Here is a 19,182-nt window from a genome sequence, read left to right as displayed (position 1 = left end):
ATTTTGAATTCGGCCCTCAAAGGGTTGATGATTTGTTTTCAACACTGTCTCCTTTTGTATGTCAGTAAAGATTTTCAATTTGAAATTTTTATTCACGAAGTTCTGATGCGTGATTAAGTCATTTTTTAATTTCTTGAGCTGTGTGTGTGTGTGTGTGTGTGTGTGTGTGTGTGTGTGAGAGAGAGAGAGAGTAGTTGGCTTTTTAATATAAATTATGTGTCAGTTTTCTACTAGTCATTGCTTTTTTTTCCCCTAGAGGTGAAGGATATAATCAGGAGGTTTGAGGGAAATCTCTGTGCCGGTACTGTCTGAGCTGCTTACTGTGGAAAGATTCAAGTGCTGGCTGAGCTGATAAAGTTCATGAGACAGACAGACAGACACACACACACACACACACACACACACACACACACACACACACACACACACACACACACACACACACACACACACACACACACACACACACACAGTGTGACACGATCAGAATATGAAACAAATAACATCTGCTAAATTTGGCAAAGGCATCTGTGGATTGTGTTACAGACATATTTACTGAAGTTTGCATGTTAACTAGGTAATCTCAACAGGTACTCGTAGGTAACTATGTAATCCAACCGTCCTCTCACCTCTGTCCAATCTGAGAGGAGAAGAGTAAGTAGTGCATCCCAGAGATTATATTCATCTTTGCTATAGTTTGTTATTCTGACCTGTTGTCAGTCATGTTGAAGGGCAGTGACTCGATGAATGAATCATGTGATGTGACATCCACCCACTCTAACACTAATTATGCGGTAAAGACAGAACAGGGCATTTCTGACACAGGAGAGAAAAGAGTGATGCACCGTGGGCATGACACCAGTGAGATCATACATAACAGTAAATGGTTTAACCAACTGCAATCCCCTACTCAGTGGCCTTTAAGAGCATCGGTATGAGAAGAACTGAGCTGCTCTTACATGTGTACAAACAGTAAAGTGGAACAATAGGCTGGCAAAGTATTTTAGTTAACTTAAAGGTTATAGCTTTTGTTTTAAAAAGGAAAAAAAATAATACTCCTTTTAATTTAAAGTTACATTTATTTGAATATTTGATTTCAAACCTAACATTCATCCAACGGCACCATTGATTTTATTTGGCTTTCCTTTTTTCTTTTTTTCTTTTTTTTTGTCCAGGTGCCTTTTAGTCAAACTCGTGACTGAAACCAGTGTCGTTGGATTTCCTCACTTCCAGACAGTCTGCATGTAGGAAAAAAAAAAAAAGAGTTCTGTTCTGGCACAGGCCTTGCCATTTTCCTTATCGTTATCACAGTCTTCAAATACTTCTCCATTTTCTAAAATCATCCAATATCCTGTCTCAAAAGTAGCGTGGCTGCCCAGCTTCGATCAAAACTGTGCTCCTTCATTTCCGCTGTCATTACACGGGTCACGTCCTTCCTCATAGACTATTGTCCCAACACGGCAAGTACGATCTACCGCTGAGGTCTTGTGTGATTTCAAGGCACGCTTGACTAATAATTGCAATAATAAGAAGTTCAGATGGATCTGGTAATTGCTAAGTGAGTGCTTGTGATTGGTCTTGACACACATCCTAGTGAAAGAAGAGATGAGATAGATCAGAAACTATTTCCATATCCCGAAAATGGCTCTGAGTGCTCTGTCATAGCTTTGACTTCATATTGTTTTGAGAAAGTGATTCAGCCTGTCGTTACTTTAGCAATCAATTATATATATGCGTGCTAATCAAGTAAATTTCATCTGATAAATTCTGTCAAATTTACCATTTTACATTAGACTTGTATAGCAAAGTTGCATGTAATCACATTACTCAAAGGCAACTTTTTTTTGAGGCTTTTGAGTCTCTTAACTTTTTTTGTTTCAGATTTTCATAACTCAGAGTGCATTTATAGCTTCAACAGCTGACCCAGATTGTTGCTTTGCAGATTTTCACACAGTGCTTTGACAAGAAGCGCTGTTGTGCAGAAAAGTTCTTCCACTGTGGAGGCATTCATCCAGCGCTGCTGCACTCCAACACCGACCTTTTCTGTTTATGTCTGCCTTCACGGGCGTACGTCGACATATTTAGCCTGTCTGCCCTGCAGGCGGTCACGGTTTTAGTGCCAGTTGATGTTCTAAAACAACCCTTTTAGCTTAAACATCACAAACGGATTTTTTTTTTTTTTTTTTTTTTTTTTTTTTTTGGCCACAGTATTGGAAAAATAAACATTATCAGGAATTAAGAACCATATTGGAATGGAATCAACTGTGAAACATCTTTGGATGTCACATATAATGTTATGGTTGCTGCTAATACAGTTCAGTACATTACATCTAGCGTAGGAAGCCAGCAGGGGCCCACACATGAACACACACACACACACAGAAAGAGAAACTCTGCCCATCTGGGGGCAGGTGTTGCAGTTTATGGAGCGTAAGTGCAAAGTAGCCGTGTTCAATCACTGCACCAAGGCTTAGCGAGTAAGGGAACAGACACATGTGGAAGCGAGAAACGAGAGAGGCTGAAACAAATTTAAAAAAAATGTATGTGTGTGAGTGAGTGTGCGTGTGCGTGTGCCCCTTGTCCATCTCCCTGTGGTGGCTCTAACCTTCGGTCTCATTCTGACTTCACTAAGTTGGGCTTCCGGGCTCACAGCTGCTTTGCAGAAGCACAGCCTCATACTGCATCACACACAGCAAACTGATGATACATGCATGGTTCAACAGAAGAATAGAAGAATTAATGATGGATAGTAAGTGATTGGCTTGCTAAAAGGAGAGCTGTGTAACTGATGGGAGGGATAGAGAACTGTGGGGAATTGTTATTGCTCAGCTGTTTTAACGTGCAAGTCCAGTTTTCATGCTGAGATATATAAATTCACACAACAGATTCATTTTTTGTTTGTTTCTTTGCTTAAAAATGAAATGCTTTTTTTTTTTAATTTGATTTGATTTGATTTGATATGATATACCTTTATTAGTCCCACAAGGGGAAATTTTATAAGGCTGCCGACCTATTGCACGCAATGGCGGCGCCATCTTACCCTCCAGCCATACATACATTACACAAAACATCACATGGGGAAGACAGGTCGGAGAGGTATAACAATGGAAAATGCACCACATTAATTTACTACAAGTTTGTGCTTTGACTTCAATTTGACTCATGAATGTAAAATTTAGTGTAATAGCTTCTCCTTAGTGTTTAGTGCCACAGAGTTTCAAAGTTTGTATAGCGGAGACCTTCGGTCCTCCTTTGCCGCTTCTGCAGAACGTAAAGTTTCTGACTCGTGCTCTTGTTAAGTCGCTTGGATGCCTTCCGGTAGCAAAAAACGAGGCGAAGGAAAAAAGGGGCAAAACATTTATTTTCCATACAAATCGAAAGGTACAAAACAAATGCCTCTGGTGGGAGCTCCGTTTATATTCCCTTTATGTTACAACAAAAAATAACATTAAAACGGCGACGGTCAGAAAACTGTTGCTCCACGTCCTGCTTCCTTACCTAACCTTCCATTTCCCATAGGGCTGCCACAGGAAAAGCCTCCATATATTTGATTTAGCACAGATTTTTACACCGGATTCCTTTCCTGACGCCACTAGGGTCATCTGTCTCTGGGGCAACACTAGCTTGTTCGCCCCTGATTCTACAGCTAAATACTTTGTCCCTCCATGCAAACTCCTGTGGTACAAATTATATGGCAATTTTGGAATTTCTTTTGAAAATTTGTTGAAAAAGGGGGAAAATAATATTTCTTTCTTATGTACCTTACTTAATATGCACAAGGCTCAAACATTACAAGATGTATTTGCAATGATTTGTGTGTCATAAAACCCAAAGTTTTGCTCACAGAAGCCAAACCGCTGAAATAAGAAACTCTGGGAAGACTTTTTCTAGAATGTGTTTCACATGCCAGAGATGCCTAAAATGACAGGGTTTGGGCTTGAGGCAAAAGGAAAGGTGGAAGCAGGCTTTGACCTAGGGGGCCGGACCATAAGGTAGCTTAAACACGGATCATTTTGTTGTAGTTATTATCTTATTATCTAATTCTATCTCTAAAAGTGGTCAGGTTTTTTTCCCTCCTGCTTTGTGAAAACTTGTCGACGTCATGCCATGTCGTAGACATACTGTCAGTTCAAGTGATCTTTTATTATCATCCTTAAAGTTGTTATAAATAGTATTGATGGATAGATGAAAGGGGCTCAAATGTGAAAATGCACTCTTGACCATTTTTAATAAAGGGTAGGGAGCAAAATGTGTGTATAGGTGGGTCAGTTAGCCCTGCTCAAGTTAGCCCTGCTAGAGTTACCATCTTCTTCCAAAAACACCCTATTCAGGAATGTTGGGGTCATGGCAAGGGTGAAAAAGCCTGAAGCTTTTAATGTCACTGGTCAGCACCTTTCAACCTGGGGGTTTTAGCCATTGGGATTGACATAAATCTTTTTTTGTCCTATGGTAGCATTGATATTTATCGTTGGCCTTTGATTTTAGGCCAAAAAAATAGAGACTGAATCTAAAAGATGTTTGTGGGGTTTTTGTACCTTTTTGTGTTTGAATTCATTGATTTTGACTAATTATTATTATATTGGTCCACATGGTCACATTTTCAGGAAGCCATAGAAGCCCTTGACCTTGGACTGTACAACACTGTGGTGACCACTGATTTATTCAGGTTCATGCAAGTTTTTAATACAAACTGGAATTAACTGGATCATTGTGGGGAAAATCTGCCTTTTTTGGTTAAAGTCAGTCTCAGGCTAATCAGGTACTACCGTTAATTTTGTCATTCTGGGGAATTAGGATGGAAGCTCCTTTTCATCTCGACTGCTGTGATAATTAGTTAACAGTGACGGATGCTTTTACAGTCTGTCAGGCTGAGAATCAGACTTATGCAGCGCTTTTACTGCTTCACATGCAGCTGATTAACAAATGCTCTCTAAAATACCACACAGGCAACATGGTAGAGTTAGAAGTTTGTATTTATTTAGCATTTGCTGCCAGCATCTCTGTCCAGGACAATCTTTGTTATGTTAAGAAATTGGACGTCCAGTTTAATGTGTCCATATATCAAGTATATTTGCCACATATGTGATGCAACATCCTAGGACTTTTTACAGTTTAGCTTGGTCTTATTTTTTTAATTTTGAAAGGCATTTGTTTTGATGTCTCACTGTGGGATGTGCCTCCCTACGTATTCCTCATAAGCATTTATTTCTTTCCCACAGTCCTGATTGGCTGGTTATTACAACAACTATCGTATGTTGGGCAGAATCACCCATCCTTAAGTTGCACTATTCAATAGCCGTTAGTCAAACGGCTCTATAATTCATTTGAGATAAGATTACAGTTATCTGTAAATTCATCCAGATGCCTCCTTATTTATTAGTCATTTCTAAAGTAATTAAGAATCATAGCCTTTCCACCAAAGTGACCAACAAAAAACACTCCAACATTAGTTACCCTCTTCTGTGTTGCATCAATTTGGGTTGTCCAGACAGTCATTCTTCTTTCTTCAAAATAACTTACAAAACAGCAAGTCGGTGGCTGCAGGAGTTGCAGCGCATATTTAATTCCTATTCAGACCACATGTGCTTCTTCCATTCTCAGCTGGTGCAACTCTTCCCTCCATAGACTAAAACAATAAAACAATATCTTTTGGATAACAGCTGAAGAACAATGTTTCAATTTTCTCTGTAGGTATAATTACGCCCTTACTAAAGTTAAATGTCAGTGTGACAACTTTATATTCCAAATCACACTGTAGTGGTGCCTTTTTCTTTGTTAATGGTTAGGCTGTAATGTTGCTATAGGGATTTTTACAAATGTATCTATCTAAATGCATCTAAATATATAAATTCTCAGTATATTGACATACATTTTTTTGGCAACTTTTTACAAAACCGAGTGAAAAAGTTCATTATTATATCGATAGTAGTAAAAGTATAAAGCATCAGATTAAGCAATGCTTCAGACTACTGAACCCCTACTACCCCCCCCCCCCCCCCCCCCCCCGAATGTTCAGCACAAAGTTACGCCGATGAGGGAACACATAAATGGGGAGGTGGAGGTTATGATATTTCATAACGTCGTACTCATACTTAAAGAGAAGTGAAAAAGAATAATGAAGGACTTGTTACTGTTTTTTTGGGAGGGGGATTTGTCTGGGTATTTGACTCAGAGCTGATCAGGAACAACTAATAAAGGAAGTACATAGACTTAAAGAAAGTCCCAATCAGGAGTAATAATCAGGAGACAATACTGTCAGACCTGCTGAATCAACAAATCACATAAACAGACGAAGTGGAAGTAGTCTAAAGATTCACAAAAGGCAACACATCACGCCAGGATCTAAAGAGACTTGAGAACAAATAAGAAATAAAGTCATCAGCATCTATCAGTCTAGAAAGGGTTAAAAAGCCATTTCTAAACCAAACCATTACCCATAAATGGAGAAAACCTGGAACAGTGGTGAATCTTATGAGTGGCCTACACAATTACTGTGAAAGTGACTCCTGACTCATCCAGGAGGTCATAAAGAACCCAGAACAACATCTAAAGAACTCAAGTTATTGGCAGTGTTTATAATTCAATAATAAGACAGAGATTGGGGGAAAAAATGGCATCAATGGCTGAGATGATTTAAAAAAACAAAAAAAACCAAAAAAAAAACACGAACCCTAATGCTGACCAAAAAGAACACAAAGGCTCATCTCACGTTTGTCAAACCTGTATTTTATATTTACACAAGTTATATTTGTCTAACATTAAAATTTGTTCAACGATCTGAAACATGCAAGTGTGAGAAAATGTGCAAAAAAAAAAAAGAAGAAGAAAAGAAATCAGAACTAAATTATGTATTTACTGCAAAAGCCCACATTGTTCAGCAGTGGAAGGTGCATTGCTGTAACCTACATGCTTCACATTTACATTACGTTGCACTGCAACTTGCAGAAAGAAGAGCAAGTTTCAAGCAAAACTCTGAAATGGGCTGAGGAGAAAAGGCTGATGAGGCTTATTCATCAGCTTTGTCATGGATTTGTAGGAAGCAAAAACCAGGGGAGAAAAGAGCTGATGATGGGGCTCGTTGAGGCAGCATGTTCACCGTGTTAGCAAGGAAACACAGGAGGGTTTGGGGCTGATAATGCTTGTTGAGGCTGCATAAGTGTGTGCGTGTGTGATTTTGTCCATGCACACTCTTGTTGAAGCAGCACACTTGCTGTGCTGTTCGAGGATTGAGGGCGACTCTATTGAGATAATGCTTGTTAATTCTGCCTCAAGTGAAGAGGGCCAAAGCAATGATGGAAAACAAGAGCAAATAAGAGAGACGGAACAAGATTGGCCCCGGCATTTTGATGAGCGTTTGCTTTTGAAAAGGAGGAAGAAAAGCAGATAAATGTCAGCGATGCATCCATCAGTGATGGCACAAAATGATAAGTCGCCAAAAATCAACTAAATATGTCAGAAATAAATTTTGATTTGCTTAACAGGAAATTCAAGTGGCATAAAATGTTGACTAGGAATAACTGACCCCCTTTTTTCCATTAGCTTTCTACTTTTAAAATCTCTTTGCTTTATTTGAATTTTAGGTTAATCTAGAAGAACAATACATGGATCTTCTATTGTGGCTGTTTAAAAACTGTCTTTAAATGTAGTCTACAGTATATCAAACAGTACAACCCTAAGCAAATGTATGGCAGGTATCACCAATGTCACAAATAACTCTACTTCAGGTGACTCAACAGGGTTACGAAGCCCTAAACCATCATCTGTGAATTTTCAACTGACCAAATGTTGTTTAGTGAACTCTGTAAAGAAATAAGCCCATCATAAACTCTCAAAATCCAAAGGTATTCAAATTTAAATCAAAGAAATATAAGATAAGTTTAGCCATGTGTGAATTTTCACTGTTTGGGAATCATTTCAGCAACGCAAGCCAAAAACAATACTGCCCTGCAGCCCAAGTTGTAGTAAACACTCCGACTTGAACACACTGTTTACTCACACTACTGGCATCACTGGATGCCATGTCTGTGTTCTTGCATAAGGATGTGTGTCCCTACATGTGTGTGTGGGTGCGTGTGGGGGTGTATGGGGGCGAGATGGATGCAGGTGAACAGCTTGCAAGGGCCAACAGTTCCGCAGGCCAGTCTCGCGCATCACTTGACAGCCATGCCCGATGAAGTCCTATGCACAAATGAACTTGTTAAGCAAATGAGTGAACAAGCAAGGGAGGGGTGTGGGTATGGGTGAAGGGTAGCGGCAGGAGTGTGTAGGTGCACATGGCTACAGCAGCCCCTGCTAGACTTGCCTTCCTGTCTGCGCATATCACCCCTCTTTTCCTTTTCCCTTTCTGTCATTCTATCCTCTCAGAGAGCTCTCGCTATGCGACTCTATTTCAGTCTGCCTCTTCCCATCTCTCTCCTTCACTCAGCTCATGTAATACTATTGTTTTATTAGAGAACAGCCTATTTCTGATTTGGATTGGGAGATTATCCTCACAATGTCTTGACAAGGTACTGTCATCCCATATTCACAAATAATGGACCGTAAAACAGACTGTCGCAACAGATCAGGGCTTTGCATGAGATGGTAATGGTCACGCAAAATTTTCATGGTATTTACATGCATCGGCATGTGGCTGAGATACACAAACAGGGCTGAAAATGTGGAGACAGTCGGAGAGTTGGTGTTTATTTCCGTCCTCCTTCCTGAAATAAAACTCTCTGATCACATCACCTGTACTGACTACATACATGTGTAATATTAATGTGCGGCACATAAATGAAAATATAAAGGTCCACTAGCATTCACTTTTAGAAACTCGTGCAGTCAGTCATAATGACAGTGCACTAACCTTTGTGCTGACCACACCCATCTTCCTTGCCCCTTCTTAGACCCAGCCCCCACCATACTTATAAAGATGTCAACACATCTAGCCCCCCCTCACCTTCCTTGTCCCCCAGGGAAGCCATTTGGGGATTCCAGCATGGTAAGTTTAGTTCTATAAGTATCACAGAGGTAGAGAAGTTGGCCATTCACAAGAACGTTGGGAGCGTTTGAGGGGCTCATGCTGCTTTTCCAAGTTCCCCCACCATGAAAACGTATCTCAAGGTAAGGAGGTGAATGACATAGTCCAGATGTTTAAACGTGGAGGTCCTTTTCAGTTTTCAATGAGCTACGCATGTGAGTTGTTTAATACAAGAGTGGCTAATCAATTTGAGCTTTAGGGTAAACAGTTGAAATAATGTAAGGGTAAAATAGGTTCCCAAAAAGATTATTTTTAGTAATATCCAGGTTTTACTTTGATAGACTAAACACTGCTTTTTGTTAGAGTTTGTGCTTTTGAGTACAGATTAGATTAGATTAGATAGAACTAGAGCTGGGCGATAGAACGATAACGATATGTATCGCGATATAACTTTTACTCGATAGAGAAATTAAGCTATCGCGATAGACCTCGCCGCTCTTGTTCTCTTAAAAAAAAAAAAAAAAAAAAAAAAGGTCAGCCGATCCAAATTCAGTAGCGCAGAGCCGAACCAATCACAGCCGCAGCGTCACGTCGCGTGACTTGTTACGTACAGCACAAGTGCCAAGCCGCACGTGTGTTTGTTTGGGAAGCAGCCAGCGGGTAATGGAGCCAGCGCGTAATGGAGGAAATGAGTGTGCCGACTAGAAAAATCAACCGAGCGTGACCGAAGAGAAAACAGATGATGGTTCCAATGCCGGAGAGATTGTCGAACGGAAGAGCCATAGAAGTTCCGTAGTTTGAAGGTATTTCGGCTATTTCAAGTCTGACAAAAAACAGAGTAGCGTGCACTGTAAATTGTGCCGAAAGCAAGTCTGGAAATACAATAAACTGGTGCATGCGTCACACTGTGCGCCACGTTATTGTTTCGGTGAAATGAATTTCTACAATACTGTTAATTCTACTCTCTGCAGTGTTTAAATGCTTACATATACACACAGTTACTGTCCCTCCACACATACGACTCGGTTCTGCTTCTATGCCCCAGCTTTGTTTACTTTTTCCCACCGAGGCTTCTAGACTTCTGATTGGCCAACATTTCTGCACGGTTAGGAATCTAGCGCCACCTGCTGCTTTGGCATGTTCATAGCAGCGTTTTCCTTCATTTCTGCCTTTATGTGTGGACGGGATTATTTTTTAAAACGAAAACGGAAAATCTCCGTTTTCAAAAATACCCGTGTACGTGTGGACGTAGCCTCAGTCTCTGACTGGAAGCGCTAATTCGTCATTCGGCTTTTGTCAGACTAAAGTAACTGTTAAAACTGTTTGAAAAGCTAAGCTATACAACAAGGAGAGATTGAGAATTTCCTTTTAGTTCTCAGTTTATTTGATATTGACAAAAGTTAGTCAGTTTTGTCTGTTCTTCTGTAAAACAAACTAAGATTTATTTTTAGAATTAATATTTTGTTTCTAAGTGGAATTGGCAATTTAGTCTGTTTCATTTGTTCTATTTTGAAACTTAAACGCTTTAGCGGCTGCCTTTTGTGTAGTTTGCAATATTTGCCTTTATTTATCTGAAAAAGTCTCATGTTCCTTAAGTACATCTACCCTGTTGAACTTATTATGGGAAATAAATATTTAAAAACAAGCTGCTGATTATTTCACATTTTACTTGTGAGCAACGGCACATTTAAATCTTACAAATATAGTTATTTGGCTTATATCGTGATAGATATTGTTATCGCCTGAAATGAAAAAAACATATCGTGATATGAAAAAATCTCATATCGCCCAGCTCTAGATAGAACTTTATTAATCCCTCGGGTGGGTTCCTCTGGGAAATTCGATTTCCAAAAAAGCACAGCACCGACAGAAGTTACAGAGTTACAGAATATTTTATTTATATATATATATATATATATATATATATATATATATATATATATATATATATATATATATATACACACGCACACATATATATATATAAATATAGAGACAATATAAATAAAATATACGAAGGGGATAAATAGAATAAATAGGAATAAAAAATAAAAAATACAAGTGAATTGCACATTTTAAGTATTGAGGTCTATTGCACTGTTGACTATTTACAAAAGTATTGCACAAAAGGTATTGCACAGTGAGGTGAAGAGGCACTGCAGCTTATTTGTTCCCCCCTCCTTTGTCCTCCTGTTTCCCCTCCCTCTCCCCTCCAGAGAGGAGTTAAACAGTTTGATGGCGTGTGGGACAAAGGAGTTTTTAAGTCTGTTAGTTCTTGTCTTTGGGAGAAGCAGCCAAGCTTCTCCCAAAGCCACTGAGTACAGATTTGTACTTGCTGGTCTTGTTTTTTTAAACAGCCACATGGTTCTACTTTGTGGTTCTATTCACGCAGTTCACTAGATATCATCTTACCAATCAACTGACCAATCACCAAGTGGCTGACTTGGTTGTTGTTGTTTTAGCAAGCAAACCATTTCACAAACGCCTTCCAGAGTAACCTGAGGATTTACGGTGTCTTTTCTTTGACACACTGAGCAACTGCACACACCGTCTTATACTTTGTAATATGTTTGAAGCAGAATTGATCTCCAAATATCATTACCTCACGTCAGAGAGAAACAGTTTTGGGTTTTTTTGTTTGTTTTTTAGGGGGTGGGGGTGTAAATGACTCGAGAAAGGTAAACTAAAAAAGAGACCTCTCTAAACCGATTCATGTGAGAATGTAAATGTCTGCTGCAGCTAAAAAGACATTTCTAAAACAGGTCAGTGTCATGTTGGACTGTGTGAGAGTGGAATACTGTGGACAATCTGCCAACCTGATTCTTCAGAAATTGGATATACTGGGTAGAGACAGCAAGTGGAAGATGATGGCACATACTTATGGGCAGCATTACCACATATTTATGGTGTTGTACTTGGTTGTACATATGTCAGAATTGCAAAGAATTACAAAAAAATCCCACAGACATTCTTCCTTTCTCACATTATTTGTTGGAAACTTGGAAACAGTTGTGAAACTGAAAAGAAGCATGCTGATGCTTTAAATTTATCCAGGTATGTTCAGCAGAATTGTCAAGACACTTTCTAATGGGTTTTCAGTGCTGTAGAAATGCCTACCAAATAACACCTCAAATCAATCTATCGCTAACCAGCTTAATCACTGAGATCTCATGTTTAATGTATTTTGGGAAGAGTAACATGCATTTAGAGCTTCCTACTGATCGGCCAAGCACTTGCTTTGTAGATCATGAAAGGAGGTTTCCTTTTTATTTTTCTATATAGCATTTCTGGACAGGCTGTAGTAGGTTAGGCTTTAACTATGCCATTGCTCATACTCTTTGGCTAGCTGTTGTGATATTTTGATACACTCCTCTTAATCTATACTGTGCTTAATTTCATTCACTTGTGAACGTGTCACTCCTAAATATGTGCACCTGGAAGCAAAGCTGAATGTTAATACATCAGCACTTTTTAAAAGTGAAATAGAGATGCCTGACCTTATGAAAGACACTCAGCAACGTAACCTGTAGGTGACCCTAGCTTCTGGGCAGCCATCTATCCACCGTTCATCTGACAGTGCTTGGTTTTCTCTCATCCTCCTCTCTCCTTCTCACAACACCCCATCCATTGGTTTCAATTAATCAGCCATGGAGCGGAATTTATTCAGTCCCTGCCCAGTGGGATTCTTTGGTATGTGGCCCCAATGGTAGCAGGTTGAGAAGCCACGGTCTGCAGTGTCTTTAGGCCTATTACTCTCACCTCACAGCCCACTCATAAAGAGAGCTTTGAGCAGACTGTTTTTGCGGGGGGATCCGGTAGGCTTTTTGTACCATAATAACCAATTGGATTGAGTCACTGCAGACAGACATGTTTACTAAGCTTCTGCATAGGTGGAGTGAGAGAGATTACATGTGCCACAATCAAACACCAGGGCCCTGATTACTGGCTGAAGGACAGTCTGGGAAAATGATAATGTTTCTTCCCTAATCACCTAGAACTGGTGTTGACATTTTATTTCACTAGTAGTATCAGGACTGTATATGTAAAATGGTGAGCAACATGTTGGGTTGCAAAGTGGATTGCAGTGGGGCAGGAACTATATACATACTGAAGTATCTTAAGCAGCATGTTTGTTGTAAGACTAAAATAGGATGCACAGATGGAATCGGCTGAGGCCCCAGGTGGTGTTGGCCAGCATTTACATATAAGCTGTTGATCTGCTGGGATTGAGCATGATCTTCTTGAACTAACATAGGTATGCAAAAAATTTGTACAATTATTTAAATGTAAAAGAAGATTGAATGAAAAGCACAATGAACTGATGGGAAGGAACAGAATATACTGTTAAATCCTTCTTGAAGAGTTATTCTTTTAACATTTAATAGCCTTTGATTTCTCATAGAATTTATATGGTCATGAATATACTGAATACTTTCTCTAGTTTTCCTCTTTGAATGACATTTGACCTTTGCTTTTAATTTCAAGAGACTGAGTGAGTTATTCTGGTGCTAGAGAAGTACCGACATCAAAAAGCCATTCTGGTGCTAGAGGTCCTCTTTAACTGAAAGCTCTACATAGTGCCCAAAATACAAGACTAGTGATTTAGAGATCTGGTGTTACATTTGGAGCTGCTTGTGAGATTGCACACAAAATACACCTGACTACCGATTTGACAAATAGTGTGTGAGACAGTTATGTGGTCTAATTTTCACTTTTATCTCCAGAAACAAGAAAATGTGTTTTCATTGCATTTTGAGGTATAATAAAAGTTTCTCTCCCTGATTGAGTAAAAATCATCGACTAAGCAAACCCTCTTCAGGTAAAGCAAATAGCTAAAGCATTTGTAGATGTTCCAGAAGGATCGTTTCTTCGACCTCTTTTATTTACTCTGTAGACAAACAATATTATCTCTGCCACCCAAAACTGTAATGTACATTTTTATGTAGATTACACTATTTTATATGCCACTGGCTCCTTCCTTGATCAGCACATGTACAGTCTGCTTATGATACAGTATATTTCAGAAATCTTTTCATCAGACAAAAGCTGTTTTAAACTCTGATGAAACTAAGTGCACGATATTCACCAGGTCACCTGAAAGTATCCAGCCTACAGTCTGTATTCAAACCCTCCACGGTTATAAAATTGAAAATGATTACACTTGAATCAGGTGATTTTGTTTACATGAATGTTCATCCACCTTGAAGCCTCGTTATTCTTTGTATCTGTCTGTTATGATTTATCACAGCCATTCTTTTCTTACTCACCATTTCATCATATAATGATGCAACATGGCTGTACTGCAGACTGGCTGCTTACCTCCTTGATTGAATTTAAACACAGAACTCACAATGACAGGTCAAAGGACACTTTAACATTAGCTGTGCCTCTTATTTACACTAAACCTGCAAAAACTACATACAATTTATGTTTATAATAACAGCTATTTTATTTCTCTTTGCACTGCTGGTCGAATCCAGATTGGTGAGTCAGTGACTGTAACGCTAATGATAAATTTAATCTATACAGTTTTAACTGGATTAGGAGAAAACCTTGACATTTTTTTTTAATCAACCCACATATGCACACTGATTTAGACAGACCTATTCCCAGTCTCCATTTCCTTTATCTGTCACATTTATTTTTCTCCCTTATCCAGTTCCACTTCAAGTTCATAAACCCAAATGAGGTATTAAGAACTAACTGACCCAATTTGAATTTAAAATAGCTGAAGTTTCACGAAACAACAAGGTCTGTTTTAATAATAACACCTGGATATCACAAAGTAGCATCTACGTACATAATACAGCAGCATGAGTGTGCACATGCTAATTATATATTGGATCCTGTGTGGGTTTTCTCTCACATATATGACAGTATGTAATGAAATGGTGACCAAAAATGGTCACAAACAAATAAAGTAAGTAAAATAATCACAGCTACTATCTGGTACGTTTGATTAAGGCAAAGCCCTCATGTAAAAAGGCCATCTTTCACTGGCTGCTGTAATAAAGCTCAATCTTTACCACTGCTTCAGATCTGTTTGAGATTTGAACGGACAAAAGCAGTCAGACTGATGTTCTGGCAATTTGTTTCAATGAGTGCTTCGTTAAAAAGGCTAATAACGGCACCTAGGATAGGTCTTCATTTGAAATATGCCTTCTAGAGGTGGGAATCACCATATATCCCACGATACGATATTATCACGATACTTAACGCACGATACGATATTATTGCAAAATTTAAAAATATTTTGCGATATTCAGATTCTGTACATAAAGGTAAACTTTATCAATATTCATTTTATCTAATATCAAAGTCTCACACTCAGTCTTTCTCTCATCTCAGTCAGTTTTATTGTTGACAAACTGAACAGTTTGTATTACAGTCTAGTCCAACTTAACTGAATGCAACCATCTGGTACAATTATAGCTATTCTGAACTATGCAATTTATGATAACTATGCAGCCCATTCAGCAACTGAAGAATTTGAAAGTAAATTAAAACAAAATATAATTTTACATTAAATAAAAGTTTTAAACTTAATTAAAATAAAACATGTCTTAAATTAAAAGAAGTAAACTGTCATGTTTATTGCTGCCAAAAAACAAGTTAAACACATTTGGACAGTGAAGGAATGTCAGGATTCTTGCTCACAAAAAGGAGCTGATCAACATGCTCTGAAGTCAGAGTTCCAGTCCACAAAAACTTTTTTTGTAACAAAATATCAATTTCTGCTGTCCCTGTATCGATACATTATTAGCAAACAAAATATCACGATACTACACAGTATCGATTTTTTTCCCCCACCCCTAATGCCTTCATGCGTAACCACAACGAATGTGTGCTTTCTGTAGGGCTCTAACACTGTAACATAAAGTTCCCCTCCCATGTAGTGTTTTCAAGCGCTGGAGGATGATTTGCAGAGCACAACTACAACCACGAATAGTAACATCTGGATTTATAAGAGGAAAACAGAGATTCCGGTCACAACATCTACAATCACACATAAGTAACCCGAGCGTCTATGAGCGTTTAAAAGACATTTTATGTTACAAATGAATCTCGATTTGTGGCTGTTTTTTATTCAGGTCACACCCAAAACTACAAGTGTTATTAGGCAACAGGACAAACATTGTAAACTCATCCCCACGTGCAAAAAGGCAGATTAATCAGTGCCTGTGTGAAATTAACAGCTGTTGTTACTCACCTACATTACGGCATCTGTAAAGAGCTTTGCATTTACTGTGGAAACCTTTGGTACAGTCGCCCCACAGTGCTGTTACATGTCATACACATATGAATTATTAGCAGGATGATTCCAGTTTATGGCATACAAAAATTATTATCAAATCCTATTTAGTTGAATTGTTTTTCTTACTAAACCACTTCTGTCCTTGAATATACATATCACACAACTGATGGTGTCTCTAAAATGAACATGGATGTAACTATTTGCTTAAAGAAGCCATTTAAACTTTCACTGGATGGAACTTGCAGATGTGCATGGAGAACCAGCTTCCCATGTGAGACCGCTGAACTGTCGGTAAAATGCCATCGCTCTACAGGAGACATCTCAAAAATACATTTCTTTCAGATAGGAAATGACACGCACAGTAAGCAGTTGCACGATATTAACAAATCACATTCTGTTAGGAGAGATTATCAAGCAAGTCTTTGCAGAGCCCAGCACTGTGCTCCCCGTGACTATTGAAGTGTGTGAGAGAGATGGAAGTAGTACAGGGAATTTTCAAAATAAGAGAAGCGCCAGTACACTGTGCTCTAAGAACATAGTGTCCTAACCACATTTGTGGTTGTAGAAGCCAAAGTAAATTTTGTGTGCGTGTGCGCGTGCATGTGCGTTTCCATAAGCTGAAAGGAATTTTGTTGTTCTTGCCACACTCCAGTGGACAGTATCTCTTACAAACATGGCTGCAGCTGTCAGGAGATGTCGGTTTGAAGGTTTGTGCTGCTGTCTGTCAAATTGACCCAGTGTGTGCATTTAAACGCATGTGTGTGTGTGATATTGTGTATAGTCCACAAAGCTGAAGTGCTCTCTGTGGGCTGTGAGAGGAGGGAGGATGAGCAACAGCAACTTCAAGAGGAAACACATGAGGGGAGAGGTGCAGCGGCGGGATAAAACTGAATTACTTTTGCAGCGAGAACACAAACCAATAAGGTCTATTACATTTATTTAATATTTATGACGGGTTTCCAAAACGAGCAGGCGGTGATACTTGACACTGATGTTGAATGTGATACATCCTAACATGCTTTTCATTTATTTACACGTCTATGTTTTTTTTGTTCTGTTTTTTTGATAAAGCATTACCTGCAGCAGACATGTGACATGCTGTGAAAAACATCTTAGTGAGTTTTTGAAGGGCTATACATCCGTCCTACTGGAGAGCAGTTATTCTCTTCACAGAACACCTGCAAGCCTTTAGAGTTACGCATGTTTGTGTAAATCGCACTGATTCCACCTTATGTCACTTTCCATTCTAAGCCTGCACAATGCAGATCAGCAGTTCTCGTTTCATTTACATTTCAGGCACTGAGCTGACAGTCTTTTCAAGTTAAGCTTCTGGGAGAGAAGAGTTAGATGGTCTTATTTTGTCAGCTGCAGTTTGACAAAATGTTGGAGTCCCACTGGTGAGATTACTTTTGCAGAATAGGTAACTAATGGTAATATTGCGAGTATCGATGTATTGTTACTGCTAAGTGCCCATATGCAGCAGGCTCTGAATGTAATTAAACACTGGCTAATCAGAAATGAATCAGACACAAGCTGAATCAATACTTGATTTCAGCTTGTGAAAGCAAAAGTACAAACCTGCCCCAGCTCCATCTATTCTGTTTATTTGGTGCTGGTGCAGAGCATTCAGCTAATCACACTTCCTGTCACCTTGTTTAGTAAACCATTTAGTAAAATGATAGTGATGCAACTTGTGTTGTGCAGCCACAAATGATGTCATTTGATATTTTACTGAATGTGTCTAACAGGTTCAGTGTGTCAATGGTTCAAAGTCATTTTTAAATATATTTTTGTATTTTAGTTTCTGTTTGGTTGCCATCTTTTTTTGGTAGTTTTTATATTTAAGGGTAGATTACTTTTTTTTTTTTAATGTAAATAATGTTTTTGTATGTCTATGTTTCATTAAACTATTGCTATAAAACTCCATTAAGATATTTTGAACTCCACGAGTCAGTTTCCTCAATGAGGCTGAATAATAATTTGTTATTCTTGTAGTCTCTGTTTTTTAACAACAAAGGCTGTAAAAATGAAGCTATTATGGAAATGTCTTAGACACCTCTGGTTTAAACATAACATGAGGTTGTACAGAAGTCTATGGGACTCTGCAGTTCCCTCAATAGTTTAATGTCTTAATAAATACAACACAATGCTGATGTTGTAAATTTTGGTTCCACATTAGAGTCAAATAGGAGGATAAATCAGCTATGCTTTTCTTTGTAGCTGACAAGTAACTAGCCTATGAGCGTTCACCGTCCCTTGGTTTCTTAGTCAGATCTACTTCCTGTCTTCTTTGTTTGACATAATGATAGTAATGGGCCTCAGTCACACAGGCTTAAAGCCCAGCTGGTGACCAACTGACCACTAGTTGCAATAGAAAATGTGTATTCCCCAACCAGTTGTGAATGCTTGCTGTTGGTTGCTGTGAAATTGATTGTGAAAGCCATGTTCAGGGAGGCCTACATCAGGTCAGTGAGCACCTGACAAACAACCAGTCACTAAGAAAAAAGCATATTTCCAGACCGGTTGACAAGTGGTTGCTGGAGATTACTTGAAGTCTCTAGTGTGAAATTAGTTACACAGAAGGTGCTGCACCAAAAACGTCCCTGTGACTGGTTTGACTACAAACTGTGGTTTGTATGGGAAATGATAACTTGTCTGCAGATGCTCGCAAGCTTCCAAGTGAAAATTCAAAATGTACATTGGAAAACAGAAATGGAAATTATTTACTTTCAAAGTAAAAGTTGCCAACTATCTTTTCTTTGAAGGCAATTTCTGGTTTGCATCACGCTTTTTGAAGTTTAGCAAGGGCTCGGAGGGTAAATGGCAAATGTTTGCAGACAAGTCGGCGTCTTCAACATACAGCGCGGGCGACGACAGTAATCTGCTTTCAACCAAAGTAGACTTTACTTTGGTTGAAAGCAGATTACTGTCGTCGCCCGCGCTGTATGTTGAAGACGCCGATGAA

General features: G+C 38.8%; 1 protein-coding gene across 5 annotated transcripts in view; it reads left to right on the top strand.

The window, feature by feature from the left end:
• slc6a9 (solute carrier family 6 member 9) overlaps positions 1 to 19,182 on the top strand; it is a 79,103-nt gene that overhangs the window by 36,442 nt on the left and 23,479 nt on the right. Inside the window, exon 1 of one of the 5 annotated variants that reach the window (XM_026148789.1) lies at positions 8,934 to 9,105. The exons of the other annotated variants lie outside the window; for them this stretch is intronic. Coding sequence (XP_026004574.1) covers positions 9,088 to 9,105 — 18 coding nt within the window. The 5' untranslated portion in view covers positions 8,934 to 9,087. Of the gene's footprint in view, positions 1 to 8,933; positions 9,106 to 19,182 lie in introns of those variants that run through there. 5 annotated transcript variants of the gene reach the window in all.

This window comes from Astatotilapia calliptera, chromosome 18, assembly GCF_900246225.1.
Source record: "Astatotilapia calliptera chromosome 18, fAstCal1.2, whole genome shotgun sequence".
NCBI classification, from domain to species: Eukaryota; Metazoa; Chordata; class Actinopteri; order Cichliformes; family Cichlidae; genus Astatotilapia; species Astatotilapia calliptera.
Note: the sequence above shows the minus strand (reverse complement) of the source record. Positions and strands in the feature narration are given on the sequence as shown.